At 48.6% G+C, this 18,713-nt stretch overlaps 2 protein-coding genes and 1 long non-coding RNA gene across 20 annotated transcripts in view; 2 read left to right on the forward strand and 1 right to left on the reverse strand.

The window, feature by feature from the left end:
• The window catches only part of GAB3 (GRB2 associated binding protein 3), a 57,061-nt gene extending 51,666 nt beyond the window's left edge, over positions 1-5,395 (forward strand). For all 3 annotated transcript variants that reach the window (XM_083797393.1, XM_083797394.1, XM_083797395.1), the window contains one exon: positions 885-5,395. In XM_083797393.1, the coding sequence (XP_083653519.1) occupies positions 885-1,001 (117 nt within the window). In that variant the 3' untranslated portion in view covers positions 1,002-5,395. The remainder of the gene's footprint in view (positions 1-884) is intronic.
• LOC310880917 lies at positions 934-18,294 on the reverse strand. Its single transcript, XR_014571989.1, has 2 exons — positions 16,626-18,294; positions 934-9,536 (listed from the first exon to the last, which is right to left on the reverse strand). It is a non-coding gene; the product is annotated as an uncharacterized lncRNA (long non-coding RNA).
• The window catches only part of LOC310880891 (phosphatidylinositol-binding clathrin assembly protein-like), a 30,322-nt gene continuing 29,856 nt past the window's right edge, over positions 18,248-18,713 (forward strand). For 8 of the 16 annotated variants that reach the window (XM_083797383.1, XM_083797384.1, XM_083797386.1 and 5 more), the window contains exon 1: positions 18,248-18,687. In XM_083797383.1, the coding sequence (XP_083653509.1) occupies positions 18,558-18,687 (130 nt within the window). In that variant the 5' untranslated portion in view covers positions 18,248-18,557. The remainder of the gene's footprint in view (positions 18,688-18,713) is intronic. The other 8 variants (XM_083797372.1, XM_083797381.1, XM_083797382.1 and 5 more) reach the window with 1 other exon arrangement.

The raw sequence follows: 18,713 nt of genomic DNA on the forward strand, positions 1-18,713 counted from the left end.
CAGAACCATGCTCTGTTAGGTACCAGTCCTGTTTCCAGTGGCAAGATTAACCCCATAAAAGCAGAATTAGGGTGATGGCAAGGTGTCCTTAGCTTGCCTTGTAGGGCTGCCGTTAATTTGAGCTCAGCAGAGGGCAGGAGGCTCCACTGGGACATGCAGTAGAGGGGCATGTAGGTGAGCTTGTTGGTGCTTGCAGGATCTCAGCATGCTCTTCCGTTTTCATAGTCTCCCTTTCCTACTGGTTTTCCCCCCAGTCTCTCTGCAGTAACAAGTTTACAGCCCACGATAAATTCATCAGGTAAAACTGTACCATCTCTCGTAACACGGCAAAATGTGCACTTTTGTTCTTGCGTCTCCAAAAGCATTTTAATTTCTTTAGCAATGCTGAGAAACTGCAAACCCTGTTCCAAAGAGCTTCCAGCCTGCCCAGGCGGTGAGCAGGTACCGCAGCAAAGCCAAGACTGTTGTCTGTTGGGGAAGTTTGGTGTCCTGTATAGCTTTTTATCCATCAGTTAATACTCCTGAAGGCAAAAGACTTGGGACACCAAAGCTTCCTTAAAAGCAAACCGTTCCTCTGGTTAAACACAGGCAGGTTATCCCCAGCAGGATGGCCTGCATGACAAAGCAGTGATGATCTGCAGGGGAAGAGCCAGGGCAGCGGTTTCCTTGCTCAGCAAAGCAAGCTGGGCTGAGTGCTGGGGTGCCAGGTGGGTGATTGCAGCTCTGGCAGGCTGTAAAGCGGCGCTTCTGTCAGCTGATGTCACTGTGAGCTTCGAGGTGAAGCGAGGCAAGCAGGGAATAAGGGGTAACAGAAAATCAAGCCAGGTTTCGCTCGCATCCCTTTTCACAGCCTAAATAAATACGCTGTTTTTTGTCTCTCACAGAAACCGTTTCTTTCTGAGGAGCAGAGAGTGGACTACGTGCAGGTGGATGAACAGAAGACGCAGGCTTTACAGAACACTAAGCAGGAATGGACAGATGAGAGGCAATCAAAAGTTTAAAGGAAGAAGGTTGGGATCTGGAGGAGATTTTTTTTTTTTTGCACTGGAACCACGACGTTAATGAAGCAGCTATCACAGAGCTCAAAGGCGGAGCTGTAAGATGCTTACGATCTCCCGAGGAGCGGCATTTTTACCAGAAACCTTTGATTTTGGCTGGAAATAGTATGTTGAATGAGTGAGTGGTTCACTGGTGATTGAAGGAATGCATTACCCTTTTTACTGCCCTTACTGGTAAGCTACATGGTACCATTTTCTGTCATGATTCTGGGACGAGTCGTACACCTAACCTTAACAAATCCACTACACGTCACATTAATCTAGGTAGTCCTGCCTTCCCCCTCTGTTGCATAATTCCTAGTTGCTAAAGCTATTTTTTGATGTTCCTACATACACTGCGGGTGCTCGGGCTGCTTCTGGCAGCAGGCACCTGGCAGGTAGCGGTGACTAATCAACTAAGGGCTAAAATACTGAAACAATAAAAAGAACTTTTTATATAGCGCTCAAGCAAAGAGAACTTGGGGAAATAGCTTTTTTACCCTGGGATTAAAAAGCCTGACTCCGAGCTGCTGCTGTCAGAAGCTCAAAACAGGAGTATGGACCGACGGGACCGGGACGCGCGGTCGCTGACCCTCCGACTGACGGTCATCGTGTGAAGCTTCTGCCCTCCGTTGTGGCTCGTGCTTGTCGCCTCTCTGTCTGATTACTACTGATGTTTTCTTCCTATCTCGAGGAGTGTCTTCAGCACAGCACAGCTGCTCCTCTAGCAGGAGGCTGCTGACACACAGCTCTTGGCTGGCCAAAAAATAGAAAGGGAAGCTGTGAGCCTGTTTCTGCAAGTCTTGGGAGACCTGGCAAAGGATCAAGAATGCTTTCATCCGAGCTGCAGAAGAAATGCAATTGGAATTGCTGGTAGCAGTCATCAAACTGATTGTTTCATCAGACCCACCCCAAAAAAAAAGGAGAATTAGGAAGCGCAGCGTGGTCTGCGAGAGGCTAGCGAGCCTGCCAAAAGCAAACAACAATGCGCTCACGCGGCGTAAGGACCTCTGCGTTCAGGAAGCTTATCTACCTTGGGACTTGTTAGGGGCGCTATCTCAGGATCACATATGTGTATAGTTTATGACATATTTAACTTTGAAAAGCTTGGCTGCGATCTGTGTTTTAAGGTGGCGCACAGCCACTCGAGCACTGGCAGCGTGGCCCACACTGGATCGGACCTGGCAGGCTCTGCTCCTGCAGGTAAGTCCCACTGGCCGTCGAGGTGTGATCCAGCCGGTGAGGACACCCAGCCAGGGCCCTTATGGAAGAAATCCTCTTTGACAGGGCCAAATCACTGGCCTCCCTCGTGTGCCTGTTGTACCACGATCATCTGACCTCCCCGAAATGCTTACAGACCAAGCAGAGGCTGTAGGAACGTCACTGCAGACGTCGCTGGCACTGAAGGTCCCTCCTTGCTCTTCTCCCTTCTGCCTCCAGCCCCTGAGCTCTCGCAGGGTGGGAGACAGGGCCAAGTTGCATGTCCTGCTGGCAGGGGCAGCCTCGAGAGCAGAAATGCCGTTTTCCTCCTACCTCAAGAGAGCTGAAGTGCTCGCAGGCCTCGCCATTTCTTTAGAGCAGATGCAGAGCTGGGAGCTCCGTGGTGAGCACCCTGTAAGAACGAGTTTCGCCAGCAGCTTGGCTGACTCTCGGGCAAACTGGGCACTTGGCCCCATCCCAGAAATTGTCCTGGGTTAGAAAACAAGCTGCTTGAAACAGGGGGTTTACGCTGCAATGAAAGCTGATGCTCGGAAAAGCTTTGAAAATAGTCCAAGCTTTTCAGTGTAAATCTGGTGTGAAGTTTAGTTATTGAACCCCTTTTTTTTTGGTCCTAAAACTGATGTAGGCGAGTGCTGCGGGCGTAGCCGTGGGAGAGGGGAAGTGGGCTCAGGGTGGGGCTGTGGGGATCCGCACCTCTGCAGAGCTGTGCCAGAGAGGGCTGCAGTTAGAAACACGTCTGCCTCTGCTCAGAAGAACTGCCGCTGCAAGGCATACAAATAACAAATGTCACTGAAAGCTTTCAGCGTATGCTGCAGTATGGAGTTACATGTCTGGATGAGATGTGTATTGCATCAGGGGACCATCATGCTCAGGAGCCTTGCAAAGCACAGAAAGCATCCGCAAAGGGCAAGCACAATGATGCTAAGCTGCTGCAGAGCCCCAACTGCAGAGGGAGGGCATGCCAGCCTCCAATTCAGGCTGCGGCAGCGTGCAAATCAGTGTTTTACCGGAGTGTTTCTTTTCATGCTGTCAGAAAACCTGAAGTGGAAAAATACCAAGCTATCGAGAACAACTGTCACACTTGTTATTCTAGTTTGTTGTAAAACTATTTAAACTTGGACAAATGTGGCTACTGGGTCATTCAGAAGTTTAGGAAAGAGCAAGCTCTTTCGGTTTTATTTTCCTAAAAATATATAAATATTCAGCTTGGAGGTGGCTGTCCTTAGCTCAGTCTCCCCCTCAAACTTCCGCATGTCTCCTTCCTGCCCCTGGAGCTATCTTATCTCCATCAAACACAGCTTACTGGTTTCTAACTTTCACTTCTAAACTAAAAGCTATGTATGGGGTTTTGTTCAGATTTCTCATTTAAGGTCCTGCTCCAGGGTCTGTGACATGTATTCCTGTGCAAGTACAATGCACAAAACAGGAGCAATTAAAATGCAGAAGTTTAAAAGCAGAGCAGTCCTCCCCAAATGCTTTTTGTCCCCTCCACATAGTCAAATTGTGCAATACTCCAAAGAGGGTATAGAAAAGGAGGGTGGTGTGAGGATGGCAAAGGCTGACTGCAGAGGTCACCCCCATCATTAGGGATTTCAGTCTGAAATGGAGCCACCACCTCGCCATGGTCCACCAGTGACGCACCCGCATGCTGCTGTCAGTATCCCTGCAGCCTGCTGGCAGGAGCAGAGATGTTGCAGTGCTCAGTAAATTCTGCTCGCTGGCCAAAGAGGAAAGAAAAACTGTGAAAGCACCTGAAAACTGAATGAGCTTTTGACAGTGCCGTGTCTGAAAATGTAGTTCAGGCAGGATGCCAGGCACGCCTCTGGCAGCCTTCCCTGTTTGCTGCAGGGCTATTGTTTCGTCATCTGTATGTATTTCGTAAAAAAATCAGGGGAGTTGATGCAGAGGGAGGCTCTGCGCCTTTGTGAGCGTGGCATGGCCAGCAGCCCCTTCTGAAGCTCCTGTCTCCTGGGGAGCTGGCTTTGCCCTGCTCGGGACCTGTAGTGCCTTCTCCAGCACCGCTGGGGGTTCTTGGTCAAAGTGGAGAAGCATTAAACAAGCGGAGTGGGTTTTGTTTAATTAGCAGCGTCGCCGTGCGGGGTTTGCAGGTGCAGCTGGACTGCGTGATGAGGTGGAGGACAGGTGGACGGTGCTGGCGCAGTGGTTGCTGTGCGAGCCCCGCGAGGAGGTTGTGGGGTCCAGCTGGTTCCTGCATCGCTGGCACCGTGGGGTGCTAGCCCGGCACGGCACAGGCGGGAGGAGGTCGGGGCCGGTACGGAACTCTGCTGCCAAATAGTCTGTGGCCAGTGGGTGCAAGAACACCTGCTGGAAATAAATCCTACGGAATAGAAAGAGATTAAACTGCTCTGAACTTCTTTCCCGAGGAGAGCAGGATTTAAGTGCTTGCTGGGAGTTGCGCTCGGTCCCGAGGTCTTCGCTCAGTTTGAGTTTAACACAGCCGCATTCTGCAGTCCTTCAGTGGTCACGCAGAGCATAGCAGGATCCAGGACTCTTGCTTTTTGGACTAAACCGTATTTTCCATTTATAACTCCTTTATTACAGGAGACAGCATTAAATACCTTACCGTCAGATAGGAACACTTTACCTGAGAAATGCCAACAGCCATTTAACTCGAGCCAGGTGGTTTCCACCCGCTCGCTTTTGCCAAGGGTAGTGCCCGCTCTCTTCCGTGCCGCTGATTACATCATAGATGTACATTTTGGAGTTGCGTTGACTTTCAGTGATTCAGTGGTTGAGGAATTCAAAGACCATCAGATGCTGTGATGAGAATGAAGCACAGGGCAATGCCTTTCCTTTGTTCCCCTGTTCCGCGAGAATTGCTCAGGTTTGAAAAAAAAAAAAAAAAGCCACCAAAATAGCAGACTTTGCCATTTCGAAGCCAGAATATTTTTTGTTCAAATAAGAATAAACTTTTTGTGTTGTGCAAATGAAGCATTATACTTTTTTTTTTGTATTTGTAAATCTGTGGGGAAGCATTAAACAGTCATCTGTTACGAAGGAGTAAGTCATTGATAGAGCGAAGGGGCTCTCCCTGACGTTTCATTGTAATGTTGGTTGTATATATTTGCACATTAAACTGTGTATCTTTTTTTTCTAATAAATTAATATAAAACATAGCTGTGATCTTTATTTATTTTGATAAGCAAAGGGAAACCTCCCACATCTTTCATTTCATGCTTTCTCCATTTTTCAGCCATTATTAGGCTGTGACTTGTTCATATAAACTATTTGAATGTGAATTCAAACAAATCTGCAAACCGATGTCACACACCGGTGTGTCAGGAGATCATCTGCAGGTGCCTTGAGGAACAAGCAATGATGAAGCTGTGGCTGCATCCTCCTGGGATGTGGGTGAGTGGCTCCTGCTGCAGCCCAGGGGGAAGGGGCTGTGCTTTTGCTGCCCAAAGAAGGAGCCTCCAAACGCTAGTTTGCTCAGGAAATGCTCTGGGTTTGGATACAAAGACTGGTCGCTATTTCATCTGATCCTTTAATTGTCCTGTGCTGAGGAGCTTGGATGCTGTCAGTGCAATTTCCCCACTGAGCAGGTGAGGTGGGATCCTCCCAACACATGCATCTTGGGATTTCACAAATGAAGCGAGGCAGTCCGTGGGAGCAGAGCTGCTAACAAGACAAGCGAGGTAGTTTGGGATGCCGTTTATTTATGGCTTTGGGCACAGTTACCTTCTGGGATGGGGGGGCTTCATGGTCCTGGTGGGACACCCGCTCCTCCTTGGGCACCTCCTAGCTCAGGGGCACCCCAAGCAGCTTGGACAGGGGCAGCCCAGCCTTGGGAACGTGCCTGCTGAGCTCCAAATCACACTCGGGGGTCAGCAGGTAATGGGACTGGAACGAGGTTATGGAAGGCTCAGGAAGCTCTCGGGCTTCTCGTCACTAAAGTACAAAGTACTTTAGGGATTTTTCAGGTGTGCTTGGAGGGGCAGGGACTTGCCCAGGCCCAGTGCCAGCAGCAAAAATCCTCTGGGTGTGTTGGGCCATAGCCCTGTCCTTCTGCCCCCAGTTAATGTGGGCTGCCTGCTGTGTTTTGATGGGTCTTAAGATCTGCATTTCCCCCAGACACCATCCAGAGCTCCTCTCCTAGTTGTTTTGGGCAGCCAGGGACTTGGCTGTACTGGTTACACGCTGACAGCCTTGGGTGTCAGCAGCAGCACCTCCAGCGCCTGGCAAGGAGCAGCGGGGCAGGGGCTTGGCCCCTTCCACCCTCTTGTAATGCCGGGCTTCCCTCGGGAGGCCCGGCTCTGCTGGTGGGCTCCTACTGAGGGTTTCAGAGCTTGATGTGTGACCTTCTCAACAGCGCAAGCCAGACCAAGAAAGGAAGCCCCCTAGAGAGGAGGTCTGAGCTGCTACCCTGCATAAAACCACCTATTCCAGGCTCCCGAGCCTCTGATTTAATTTCTTAAAGAAGCATTTGCTCCATAGGGAGCACTCTTTCAGCCTGCAAGCTACTTTTAAATAACTGCTGGGCAATTCCACTGAAGCTGGCAAATAAAGCTCCCAAAAAAGCACAGGGGCTTTCCAGCAGAAGGTGTACTTGGCTTTGGTGCATGTTTTATCTGTGAGGATGAGGCCATGAGCAGGATAGCGGGCAGGCTGTTTGCAGCACAAAAATAAGAGACGTCAGGGTTTTTAAGTTATTTTAAAAATAAAAAAATGGAAGATTCATCATTTCTTTGGCTTGACTTCCTCTGCAGTTAGTCAGAAATCATCAGGAAATGCCACCTAAGGAAATCCTTCCCCATCTGCATGCTCAGCAGAAGGAGCGCGTGCATGCGGAGGGGAAGGCGAGGGAGGTTTCTGTGTTCCCAGGCGAAGAGCTGCGTGACCCTGCAGGGACGGCTCGAGAGCAAGCCGCTGACTGGCGCACAAAGCAAAAAGGACAGGGAAACAAAGGAAAGATGGACGGGGAGATGAGCAGCAGAGATGGGCGAGGGTTTGGAGCAAAGAGAAGAGCAGCTGTGGACATGGAGTTTGATTCCTGTAGATGAGATGCTGCACAGAAAAGGCTATGTAGGTGAACAACCCCAAATTCAGTTTTACAGGCTAGGACAAAGTCTAGATCTTTCCTAATTTCCTTATGGAGAAAAGGACCTGTATTGCATTATTCTGTAGCAGTGATTAAAATGTGGTGGGGTTTTGTTGTTTGTTTGTTTTAAGCTCCATTTTGCGTTACCTTGAGCTCCCTGGCTTGTGCAGACCCAGCCTTCAGAGCTCACCTTCAGGGGCTCTTTGGCATGCAGGACAGCAGACCCCAACCCATGCCTGTAGGCCCCCAAGCCGCTGCAATACAGATTTGCTATCAGAAAAGCAATATCCCCCATGAACAGCCAGAAAAGTATTAAAAACTTGATTTCCCCGGTAACTCTGCCGCTCACACCTCTGCCGAGTGGAGTATCTGGGCAGAAGGCGCTGGCACAGAGACCTCAGTGAGTGGGGCGGCAGCGATGTGGTCAGAACGTCAGCCCGGCGTTGAGCAACCTGTTTGTCAAACACCGGCCCAGCCGCTTCCTGGGGCGCTGCCCGCTTCCCCTCATGCAAGCTGTCCCAGTACAAAGGGCTAAGGTCGGGGCAGGCGGGGAGGAAGGCAGCCAGAGAAGCTCCCGGTCCTGGAGCGAGGCCGTGCCGGGCAAAAGCGAGCCCTGGTGGGACTGTGAACACACAGCCTCGGGAAGTGCCAAGGGACGCACGGGAAGCTGGCAGCAGGGCCTGCCTGCGGCTGAGCCTCCTTTTCAGCCCCCAAAACCTTTGGGGGAAGTCTTAGATTTTTAACTATCATTTGGAGTAACTTTCATGGAAGTCTCCAAACAGATCTTATGGCTCTGCTAAGAACTGGATGCTGGTTTTAAGCTAAGTGAACATGGTGCTGTTGCCAGAGATGGTATATAGTCAGGGAGGGTGCTGGTGGAAGATGGCGTTTGGCAGGATTCCTCGGTCTGCTCGTGCTCACAAGCAGCAGAGGGACGTGTGACCAGCAGCAGTGCCTGCAGCCCGGCCCAAAATGCACCGGGCAAATCCTTAGACCTCAAGTAAAAGCAATTCCTTTGGATTTCTTTTTGCAAAACAGCATTTTTCATCAGTGTTGCCTACAGGATTAACTGCAGTTGTCTGTTTGGGTTTGCCAGCAGCGGGTGCCAACGTAGCAGCTGCTGTGCCAGGATGGGAGCAGTGGCACAGACCCTGCAGCTGTACAACAAGCAGTTCAGCTGCTGCCATTCCTTCACACCTCCAGCAGGACAAAGGTGTGTGCACCCGGTGAGCTGGGAGCACGGGTCAGCCTCGGTCCAAACTCCTCTCCTGCAGTGCCCGGGCTCCCCTGTCCCAGGAGACAGCAGCATCTCGCTGTGCCGTGGTGCTGCACTTGCATGTGTGGTCCATACAGCATCGACGTGCTCTGTGATGTGCCGTGGCCACCTGCTCCAAGCCACTGGTGTCCCCGTTCTGCCTGCCGAGCTGTCCTCCCTGCTGTGCATTTCTGTAGGGGATTAATTCCCAGGACTTTTCCTCTTCTCCCGCTGGAGCTGCAGCAGCTGTGCAGGCTCCCATCCAGGGAACACCACCAGTTTGGGATGCAGGAGGCTTCGTAGTCCCTGTTCTTGTTATCTTTACCACTCTCCCACTCTCACTTCTAGGCAGGCAGACAAACGTCCACGTTAATGATATTGTTTTCACCCTGTGGCATATGGGCTTTTGCGGTCTTTGGGCTGTTTGCAAAACACCCAGAGCAGGGCACAGCACCCAGCACAGCTAATCCGGGGCTGCAGCTGGTCCCTTGACCTGCCCTGGCACAGCGGTGGGCGGCGCGGCCGTGTGGGGCAGCCCGACCCGTGGCGCTGCAGCGGGTGCTTCTGCCCTGCCGCAGCCCTGCTTCCCTCCCAGCCGCCGCCCCGGAGGAGAAAGCAAGAGTTTTTCCTTCGTGAGCTGTGATGTTCCTTGTTTTCAGGGGTGAGGACACCTGTAAAATCCCAGATGGAAATAAGCCGCCAAACCGGTGAAGAGCAGGCAGGCCACGGGGTTCACGTGCGGGCTGGAGAGGAGCAGGACAAGCTGCCCGAGATGTTGTCGGAAGCGGAGTGTTACTGGGGGTTGCCAGGATTCAGTTCTCATTTCCACTGATTATTGTTATAGGCAGAAGAGGAACTGCTCCATGGTGGAAAAACAGGGTTGTGAGTGCGGTGTGAAGTTCAAGGGTGAAGGGACGGCAAGGCGTAGGGTGAGAGGTGGTGTTTGACAGGTACAAGGGAGCTGGAGAAAACAGAGAGCAGCTTTCAGCACACAAACGTCTCTGCTGTTGTCTGCACGTGCCACCAACCCGGACAACTCTAGTACTGCAGGAGAAAACAGGAGCCAAAGCAACTGCAATGTGAAATCCCATCCCTAACTGGCCATATCAAAGAGGTAAAGTAATAACACCATAAACAGCTAATGAAAGCCTTAATTTTAACTTATCACAATGACAGGCAACATAAAAACATACTTGCTGAGAGTGAGACATGTATGGGCCGGGCCTGTTAACACGTATGGGTTTCAGAGTTTGGAAACGTGCATGAAAAGCAGTCACAGGGATTTTAGCGGCCAGGTCAAAGTGGCCTGCAGTGCCACGGTGCTCGCTCAGCACCCCCAGCACACCTGTGCCCAAATGGCAGAAAAAAAGAAGGTGTGATGGAAGAAGCATCAATCTGCAACTGAGAGGCAGGCCACGGAATGAATTAAACCCTGCGAAAAGCCTTTGTGGGAGGCCATGCCTTACAGGACATGAATACACCACTCCTCAGTCAATGTTTCTCTCTCACGTGGATCCCCTGGTGCTTCATACGGTGTGAGCTCCCATTAGGCTGTTCCTGGGGTTAGGATGTTCACAAGTTCGGTCTGTCAGTCCCGAGACAAACCCCTAGCAAGTTATTTACTAGTTTATTTAATTGTCCTGCGGCCATGGTGCTGCTTGCTGGATCCAGCATTTTCCCATAAAACAGACAGAAGGAAGAGCCGGCTCGGGCCCCCTCCCCACCACGAGCACCCCCTGTCCTCCCCAGGTGCTCCCAGCAGGGTTAATTTTATGTTATATAAAAAAAATCCATCTCCTGGACGGTTTTGAATCCACTGCATTCCAATGGCATTGAATTAGTTCTTGTTTCACTTGCAAGGACAGGGAATTAAAATAAGCATCTCGGTATCAAACACTTGTAACTCACTCCTATTTACTTCTACTTCCACTTCTTGCTTTCAGGATCAGCTTTTCAAAGGTTTGTGAGCACCTAGTAACACAGGGAGCTGCCTCGAGGGCATGCACAAGTGCCTGAGCTTGTTTATCCGTGACCTTTTTATTTTTTTGACAGTCAAGATAAAAGATCTGTGCTGGTTTGCCCTTATCTTCTGTGCTCCTGCACACTGAAGGAATTTTATACATTACAAGACGGAAGATTTTCCTTTATACACTTCTGCATCTTTGTCCCTCTGAATTCAAGCTTAGCTAAATGCCTCGTATTTAGCCGTTATTTTTCACTCCCATTCATTTATTTGGTACACAAATAATGCCCGCTGGACTGTAATTTCCAGGACTGCTTTAAGCTGATTTTAATGCAAGATTGTTTGTTATTGTCAGGTTTATATGTGTCTGAAAGCTACACTGCTGGTTCCTTCCTTTGTTGTCATGGTGGCAGCCCCACAATCCAATCAGTGCCCCAGCCCGAAATCCTTCTTTTGTAAAGCAGGTCCTCTCCTCTTCCTCGGTGGGGATGGGAACATCTCCAATCCTCTTTGGTCCAGTACAACAATTTGTGTAATTTTATTAGCTGATGAGTTTAGCTGTCCTTGTTCTCCGCGGTTATTAAGTTAAAATGATTGGTGTTAGAGCAGAAGAATGGCTGTGCTTGTCCTGACCAAGGCTCCTCCAAGCAAGGTCAGAAAGCAAACACCAAATCAAGAACCCACCAAAAATCTACAGATGGCTTTAAATGGCATTTCTGCCCCTTTGTCTCGTGCTCTGAGACACAACCTCAGTCATTCTGCTCTGACTTTTCCAAACCACGGTGTCGGGCTGGCTGCAGGCTGAGGGGATTGCAAGGCTCCCACTCTCCTGCTTGGAAAGGTTCCCAAAAGTTCACTAATTATGGCCAAATCAGCCCCAGACGTATGGCTGCAGCACCTGCGCTTACGTGACGCTGTTGGCTAAGCTCCCCAAAAAGCCTCTTGCAGAGAAGCACCCTGAAACAAGTGCCAAGGTGATGGGAAGAGAATGGGTGAAGCCGTTCCTTGGTCAGCTGTCAGCCCGAGACTTCTGCAGTGCCTGGAGGAGGGCTAGAAAGCCACTTGCTCAGATACCAATTAATTACACTTTATTAGGTGTCAGGTAATGTGGGCAGCACCTGTCATGATCAGAACTGCTCACGTGTACACACACACATACAGGCTTCTGGCCAGCCAACAGCTCATCCTGGGGGAGCCCCAAAGTCGAACCTGTGCTCTGGACCCCTACTGTTACACGAGGACTCATCTTTCAGCCTAAACTTCAGATCCTGAATTTCCGTGAGATTCCTCCTGCTTTTCTGAACCGACGAGCCATTATTAAATTCATAATGTAACAGACCAAACTGGAACAGTTAAAGTAATTCTATTACAGTGTTTACTTTGTGTTGTGGCATTCATTTTATCCTTTAAAAAACACTGAATTGCAATGTCAAGAGGTCAAAGAAAGGGTCATAACTCCAGATTGTTCTTTCCTTTCCGTTCTTGCTTTTCTCCTTTCTGTAGACAAAGTCAGCGATTTAAAAGCTGAAACTTCAACAGCAGCTTGGATTTCCCCGCAGGTGTCAGGGCCGCTCTGGGTGCTGCAGCTGGCTGGAGTAGCAGAGGTATCCCCTTAGAAGAGCTCCAAACTCCCCCTGGGATTGCTCACAGCCACTCAGGTGGTGTCTCTTGATGGCAAGCTTTTCAATGAAGATAAGCTTTAGCTTTCCGACCGTGCACCTGATTTTGGAAGCAGCTTTCTTTCGGACTTTAGAGAAACACACATATCCGAGGTGTTGAAACTGCTTTCTGTTGCATTTCCAAGAAGCACACTTCATCGAGCTTTCCTCACGGCGCTCCCAGCCCCATTCTTTTTTTCCTAAGAGCAAATTTCCTCCAACCAATCTCTCTCTTGCCATTTTCAGGCCACATTTGTTTGCCAGTCTGTATGTTTCAGTAACTTCATTGATGTCAGTGAAACAGAGGTAAGTGGATCTGTTCCAGGTTTACATAAAAGTAAGCAAGCTCCATTTAAAAAGGAGCTTTTATGATTTACTTGCCCAGCAAACTTTTCTCTTCTCTTTCATCCATCTCTTTTATGATTCCTCTTTGTGCACCACTTGTGTCCTTCCACACAGAAAGTGAGCTGGGAATTGCACTCTTTGGCACTGATCTTCCTTTGCATCTTCACCTTTCTCCTTGTTTCATTACTCTTACACTACATTTTTCTTTTAAATTATTCTCTGTAAGAGCTGCTTATTCAGGCCTGTCTCTCCCTGGAATTCTCTCTGATCCTTCACTAAAAAAAACAACTCAGACATAAAAATGAGTCTGAGTTTCAGCCAGGCAATGAAAACTTCCAATGACAGACTCTTGATCTGATCTCTTGGTATTTTGCAGTCATGCAAGATTTGGATGAATTTAGCCATAAAGAGTCCCAGTTATGTAGCTAAACGTCTTATCCACATTTTACAATACAGATGGAGGGAAATGAAGACCTTTAAAAGAAGACTGGCAGAATATCGCACCCACAAATCCAAGTTGGACAAAAGCGTGATATTTTTTTTCTTTCATGTCTCTGCTAAGGGAAGAATTAATCTACTAGCAGGTTAAGGTTCTCATTTTGGCTTTAGACTTTTTCACACAATGCTCATGTCTCATTTCTCTCCTGGAGACCTTTGAATCCAGCAGCCAATAGTAACTAAACCTAGCAGCAATAAAGGTCCCACAGACACTCTGCTTTTGCAAAGTTTGTGGAAAACAGGCAGCCAAGCAGCAAGGCCTACTAGTGCCTCTACAGAGAGACTGGCTGTGGCAGGAATTCTCCCCTTATCGGCTATCGGAGTGCTCAGGCAGGAAACCAGCATGGAGCCCCCATGGCAGCAACGAGGAAACCAGGCCCTGCTACTTCTGAGGCTCACAGAGTTGCATTTCCTTCCCTTGTGGGCAGGAGTGACAGCAACTCATTTTTCAGACACTTAAGTGTCAGACTTAAGTGTCTGAATCTGTGTGAGAAGCAGCTTTACTTACAGCTTACACTTCTGCTAGGATGCCTTGCTGCCCTCCAGGAAAGAAGCTAACTGCAAGTCTTCAGTTCTCTCAGACTTAAATTGGGATTGAACAACTCTCATTAAATGTAGCGTGTCACACCTTTGAGATCAGAATCACACTATTTACAAAAAATATGTGGTAGGCATTTTTATCTCACCTGTATGTAGCAAAACAGCAGGCACCGGTAAGGTGGGTTCTGTCATAGCTTGGATTCCATGCTGCTGAGCAGATGGTATTTATTGTCAAAACTACTGCTAATCTGTTTGCATTCTCCAGGCTGTAGGTGCAGCCAGCCTGAAGCACGTTCAGTACTCATTACTGAAATATTCATTTTCCCAGAAAGCCATCTGTGTCATTCGGTCATGGCAGAAGTCCAGAAATGTCCCATTCTCTCCACCACCACCACCTCCCCCAAACTGTTTATTTGCTGTCAGATCTGGACTATGTTTCCTGTCTCCTTTCTGCAGAAGCCCTCGTCACTTGGGCTGCAGTAAGCACAGGGCAGCAAAATGAATGAATTATATCATTTCCAGTTTTTCATCCTCACAAATACGAATCTGAGAGTCTAAAGGTGCAAGAAGCGTGGCTAAGAAAGAAGATTTGCTAACAGAGCAACCTGAACTGAATTATATCATGTACTGCTTTCACATTAAAGGGGGTAAGGCGAGAGAGAGAGGAAAGGAGCATTATAGAGGTACCAATTTGGTGTAAAAACAAGAGCTGCCAGCTATTTCACGTAAAGCGCGCTGTCCTTCTGGCTGCAGCCTGCCAGAAGCACAGGTGCAGAAACAAGCAGGCCAGCTCGAAGGGCTCCTGCAGAAACACACTCTGCAGAGCTGCTAAGAGGAATAATATCTGCCCTAAAAACATTGATACTTCCTTGTCTCCTCGGGACTAATGATGCATTCAGCACAGGCGAGCTGAGGAGAGGTGGGTAAGGTATTGCTTCTTATTTACGTACCTCCCAATTAAATTTCTATGCAACAATTTGCATAGCTAATTGTGCATCATTCATAGTGCCATGGCACAGCCCTCTGTAAATATGCCTGCAATTTAGGATGATGAATGCGCCTTGTCATCCACCCTAGGGGGTGGTAACTGAGACTTCTTCCTTATCTGATGTGAAGGGTGTAGAATTTCACCCAGACGCACCTGTTACTAACAAAATAAAGTTCTGTGTTGCATCAGAAATGTAGATGTGTATCTCAAGGTGCATGGTTGACAGCCTGGATTAGCTCGTCACTGATTTCTTCCCCTTCATACTAACATAAATCCCCTTTTTGCCTGTAGGCCCTTCGAACTGCAGGACGTAAGAGGTGTTTGATGGCAGGGTGCAACATCCCAGAGAAATGCAGGGGTGAACTTGAACCAAGTCCCCACAAATTATTTCTATTATTTCTTCTTTATCAAGCACTTCTGTATAATATTAAGTATTTTAACACATATCTAGGAATAGATGCACTTGGAAAAAAAGCAAATGGTTCTGGTTTCCTTATAAATGTATAAGCAGCAAGTACCTCATTTCCTTATACATATAAATTGTGTTGCATAGCAGAATAATTTCAGTATCGAAGAAGAAGCAGCTTCTGAGAAATGTTTTACCTGCTTTACAGATATTTATAACGATTCTTTCCCAAGTACACTGACTGTGTGCTAATACCTCTGATTTTCCTTCTGGACAGACACCTTGGTCTTCTTGACCACACTATTTCCAAGAATCTTACGAGAACAACAACATAGATGACTTTTATCCTTTTGTTGAAGGTTGCTGAAATTCACCAACAGATCCATAAGATATCAGGTGTCTCTGATGGCTATTAGCCATCTTGCCTACCTAAGTTTTGCTCCTTCTGGAAAATGTGAGTAACACCATATTGACAATGGATATGAATAACAGAGGTTGCCCCCAGTAGCTGGTGAGTCTCCTTCCCTGGAGATCTCCAGTGCTGTTCTGAATGGGACCTGAGCAACCTGATCCACCATTGAGACCAGACCTGCTTTTAGGTCAGGCTGAAATACATGATCCCCAGCGGTCCTTCCCAAACCAGATTTTCCTATGATCCTATGACCATGGCAGATGCACCTGTAATATGTTTTATGATTTGGAATAATTCTTTTGAGTAACCTATCTCCCCGTAATCTGTCATCTGGAATAGGAATCATGCAGGCACTCAGTTTAATTAATGAATTAAACTGGCAGAAGGCATGTTTATAAAGCAATCCGCTGAGGTGGCCTCAATACAATAAAAAAAAAAAAACATGCCAGTGTTTCCTATCGGTTTGCTTCTAGGTTTCACAGATTGTTTGTTGTGATAGCCTGGGCAGAAGTTCATGCTGAAGGGCATGATCTTCAGTCACCCAAGTTGTGCGCAAGGTGGACTGAATTTGGAGCGAGCTTAACGGCCTGAATAAAGACAGAAATTTGAACTCATATTTGGGCCTGACCAGTAAACCCAGTGCAGACAGATATAGCTGCTTAGCCAATGGGACACACTGAACTCTGACACTTTTGTGAAATTTTGGCTTTTTGAAATAGAACAATATAGGAAATTCCCTGTTGGGGATGAAGGTAGTGCTGAATAGTTGTTGTGCTTCAGCTCACACCCTCACTTATTTCGAAATAGCTTCCCTGTTTAGACAAGCCCTAAGAGACTGAGACATTTATAATGAGTATTTAATCTTTCCATCTCTTTTCTTACTGTTTTGATGTTTCCTCAGGCTTTGAAGCTTCAAAATTATTTTTCCAGAAACTATGAGTCTTAAGGCAAAAATAAGGCAACTAGAAACTGACTGCTGCCAGTAGGAATAAAAAGTTTATAAGCTTTTTCTCCACAGGAAATGTTCATGATCTTCATTAGCAGTGACCACGTTTTAATGCATTAATGCCCTTAGGGTTATAGAAATGCTTCATTCACAACTTTATCCACCCTGGATCATAGGACCGCTAATATTTCTACGGTGGCATCATGCCTTTCAACAGGATCTTTATTGTATGCATGTTTTGAAGGACAAATGGCTACACGTTTTTCAGATAAAATCAGGTCTGAAGACACTCACCGAGAATGCAGCACCTGAGGCAGTGGTCTCTTCCGAAGTTTTCCTGTGCAGTTGAGTACTGAATGAGTCCTCACCGGGGCCTCAAGGCATGACGGAAAAATAATTAATGATTCGCAGCAGCAGCAAAACTTCCTCATTGTCATTCAGGGAAATACTGTCTTTGGAAACCATAATGCTAGAATAACAATCACGTCACAACAGCCATTTGGAGGGCTGTGTGGAGCAGCACAGAATATAAGAAGTAAGCATTTGCTTTTCGTGGTGGGGATGGATGTCCTTTTCAGGCTGGAATCATAAATCAGAATTATTTTTACCTCAGTTTCCCTGTGATGTCCAGTTTGAAGTAATGTGCTATCACTTTATTGATACTCTTGAACTCTATTGCAGAAAACACCTCTCCTCACTCTGCTACATGTTCAAAAGGGAAATTCCTCATCTTGGTCTGGAAACTCAAACATACTTTCACAGAAGGCAAAGCGTGTGTGGTCACCAAACAGGCAAAGGAGCAAATCCCAAGTCAGATGTTTTCTCCAGAAATGCTTTTTGCTCTCTCTTCTTACTCCAGGAAGAGATGCCATTTATGTGGATGAGAAGAGATGATGGCTTCTTAAAGAATATTTTGAAAATCAAGCTGAGCTGACCCATTTGAGCGAGCCAGATCCCAAACAGGACTATTGATTTCCTGGTGTAGAGCAGCTCTCCTCAGGAGAAGACCTTGCTCATTTCTCTCATGCTGTGTAAATCTCTGCCGTATTTGTAGCCAACTAATGAGTTGGTATGAAGACAGCCAGGACAGCAGGATCAAGGGAATCACTTGTGAGCGACTGAGCCTACCAGTGTTAGGCTGTTTGTTTAAGTCTGCTGGCGAGGTGTCATTAACATTTGATTGATGATTGTTCGAAGTATTTTGCTGGTAACAGTCCAGCTGTAACAGGCTGGTGGCCGCATGACAGAAACCACTGCCACGCTTGGCAAAAGCTAAGCACGCTCTTGCTCGCTTTCAGGAAAATAGCAAACAAATGAGCTCCCACACAGTGAACTACCACTCCTCACCCCAGTTTTGGCTGCACCCCTCACCCAGTTCTTGTCCTGCCCAGTTCTTTGCTGTACTTTAAGTAAACAATGTCCTCAATATTGGGTCAATGCCCGCCACATGGGAGCAGGCCCCAGGGTCACCTCCTGTCAGGCTCCTCAGTGGCCCTGGGGTGGGTGCATGGCCGAAGGATGGGGACTCGGTGTCAGACACTGGATGTGCCATCGGCTCTACGAGATGGGCCGTGTTTCATCCTGTTATGGATCTGCTTGTGCAGATAAATCCAGCTAGGGACAAGTTTTTTGAGGAGCACTTATTCCGACAGCATGAGGTGATACTGTACGGTACTTTTACACCCCCACGATCCCGCAGGAACCAATGTCACCGCCCAAGGCAAACTGAGACTACCTGGCCCACAAAAACCTGTGGTGAAAAAGTGCTATTAAATCATTTCTTCCACCGCTTCGACGGTGCTTCTCCTCAGCCGGGCACAGGAGGGTCGCCTCGCTCCGCGCGCAGCCCCTGGGCAGTCACTGCCGCAGGGGACACCTCGGGCTACGGCTACGGCTACGGCTGCGGTGCGTGCATACGTGGTACGGGGAAACCGAGCCGGCTCCTCAATCCCCGCACAACCCCGGGGGGCCGGCGGGGAGGGCCGCGAGGCTGTGGCAGGGCTCCGGCCGCCTCCCGGGGCGGAGCGGGGCGGCCTCTCGGTCACCTGACGGCTCCGCCGCCGCCATTTTGTCGGGGAGTGGAAATGTGAAAGGGGAAGGCGCGGCGCAGCCCGGGCCGGCTGCTTTACTCCTCCTCCTCCTTCTCATCCTCCTCCTCCTCCTCATCGTCCTCGGCCGTCTTCCTCGCCGTCGTCCTTCCCCGGGGGAGGCAGCGGGAGCCCCGCCATGTCGGGGCAGTCGCTCACCGACCGCATCGCGGCGGCGCAGCACAGCGTCACCGGCTCGGCCGTCGCGAAAGCCGTCTGCAAGGCGACGACCCACGAGGTGATGGGCCCCAAGAAGAAGCACCTGGACTGTGAGTAGGGGCCGTGTCGGTAGCCA

The sequence above is a fragment of the Anser anser genome (genome assembly GCF_964211835.1).
Source record: "Anser anser genome assembly, chromosome: 13".
In the NCBI taxonomy this organism is placed as follows: domain Eukaryota; kingdom Metazoa; phylum Chordata; class Aves; order Anseriformes; family Anatidae; genus Anser; species Anser anser.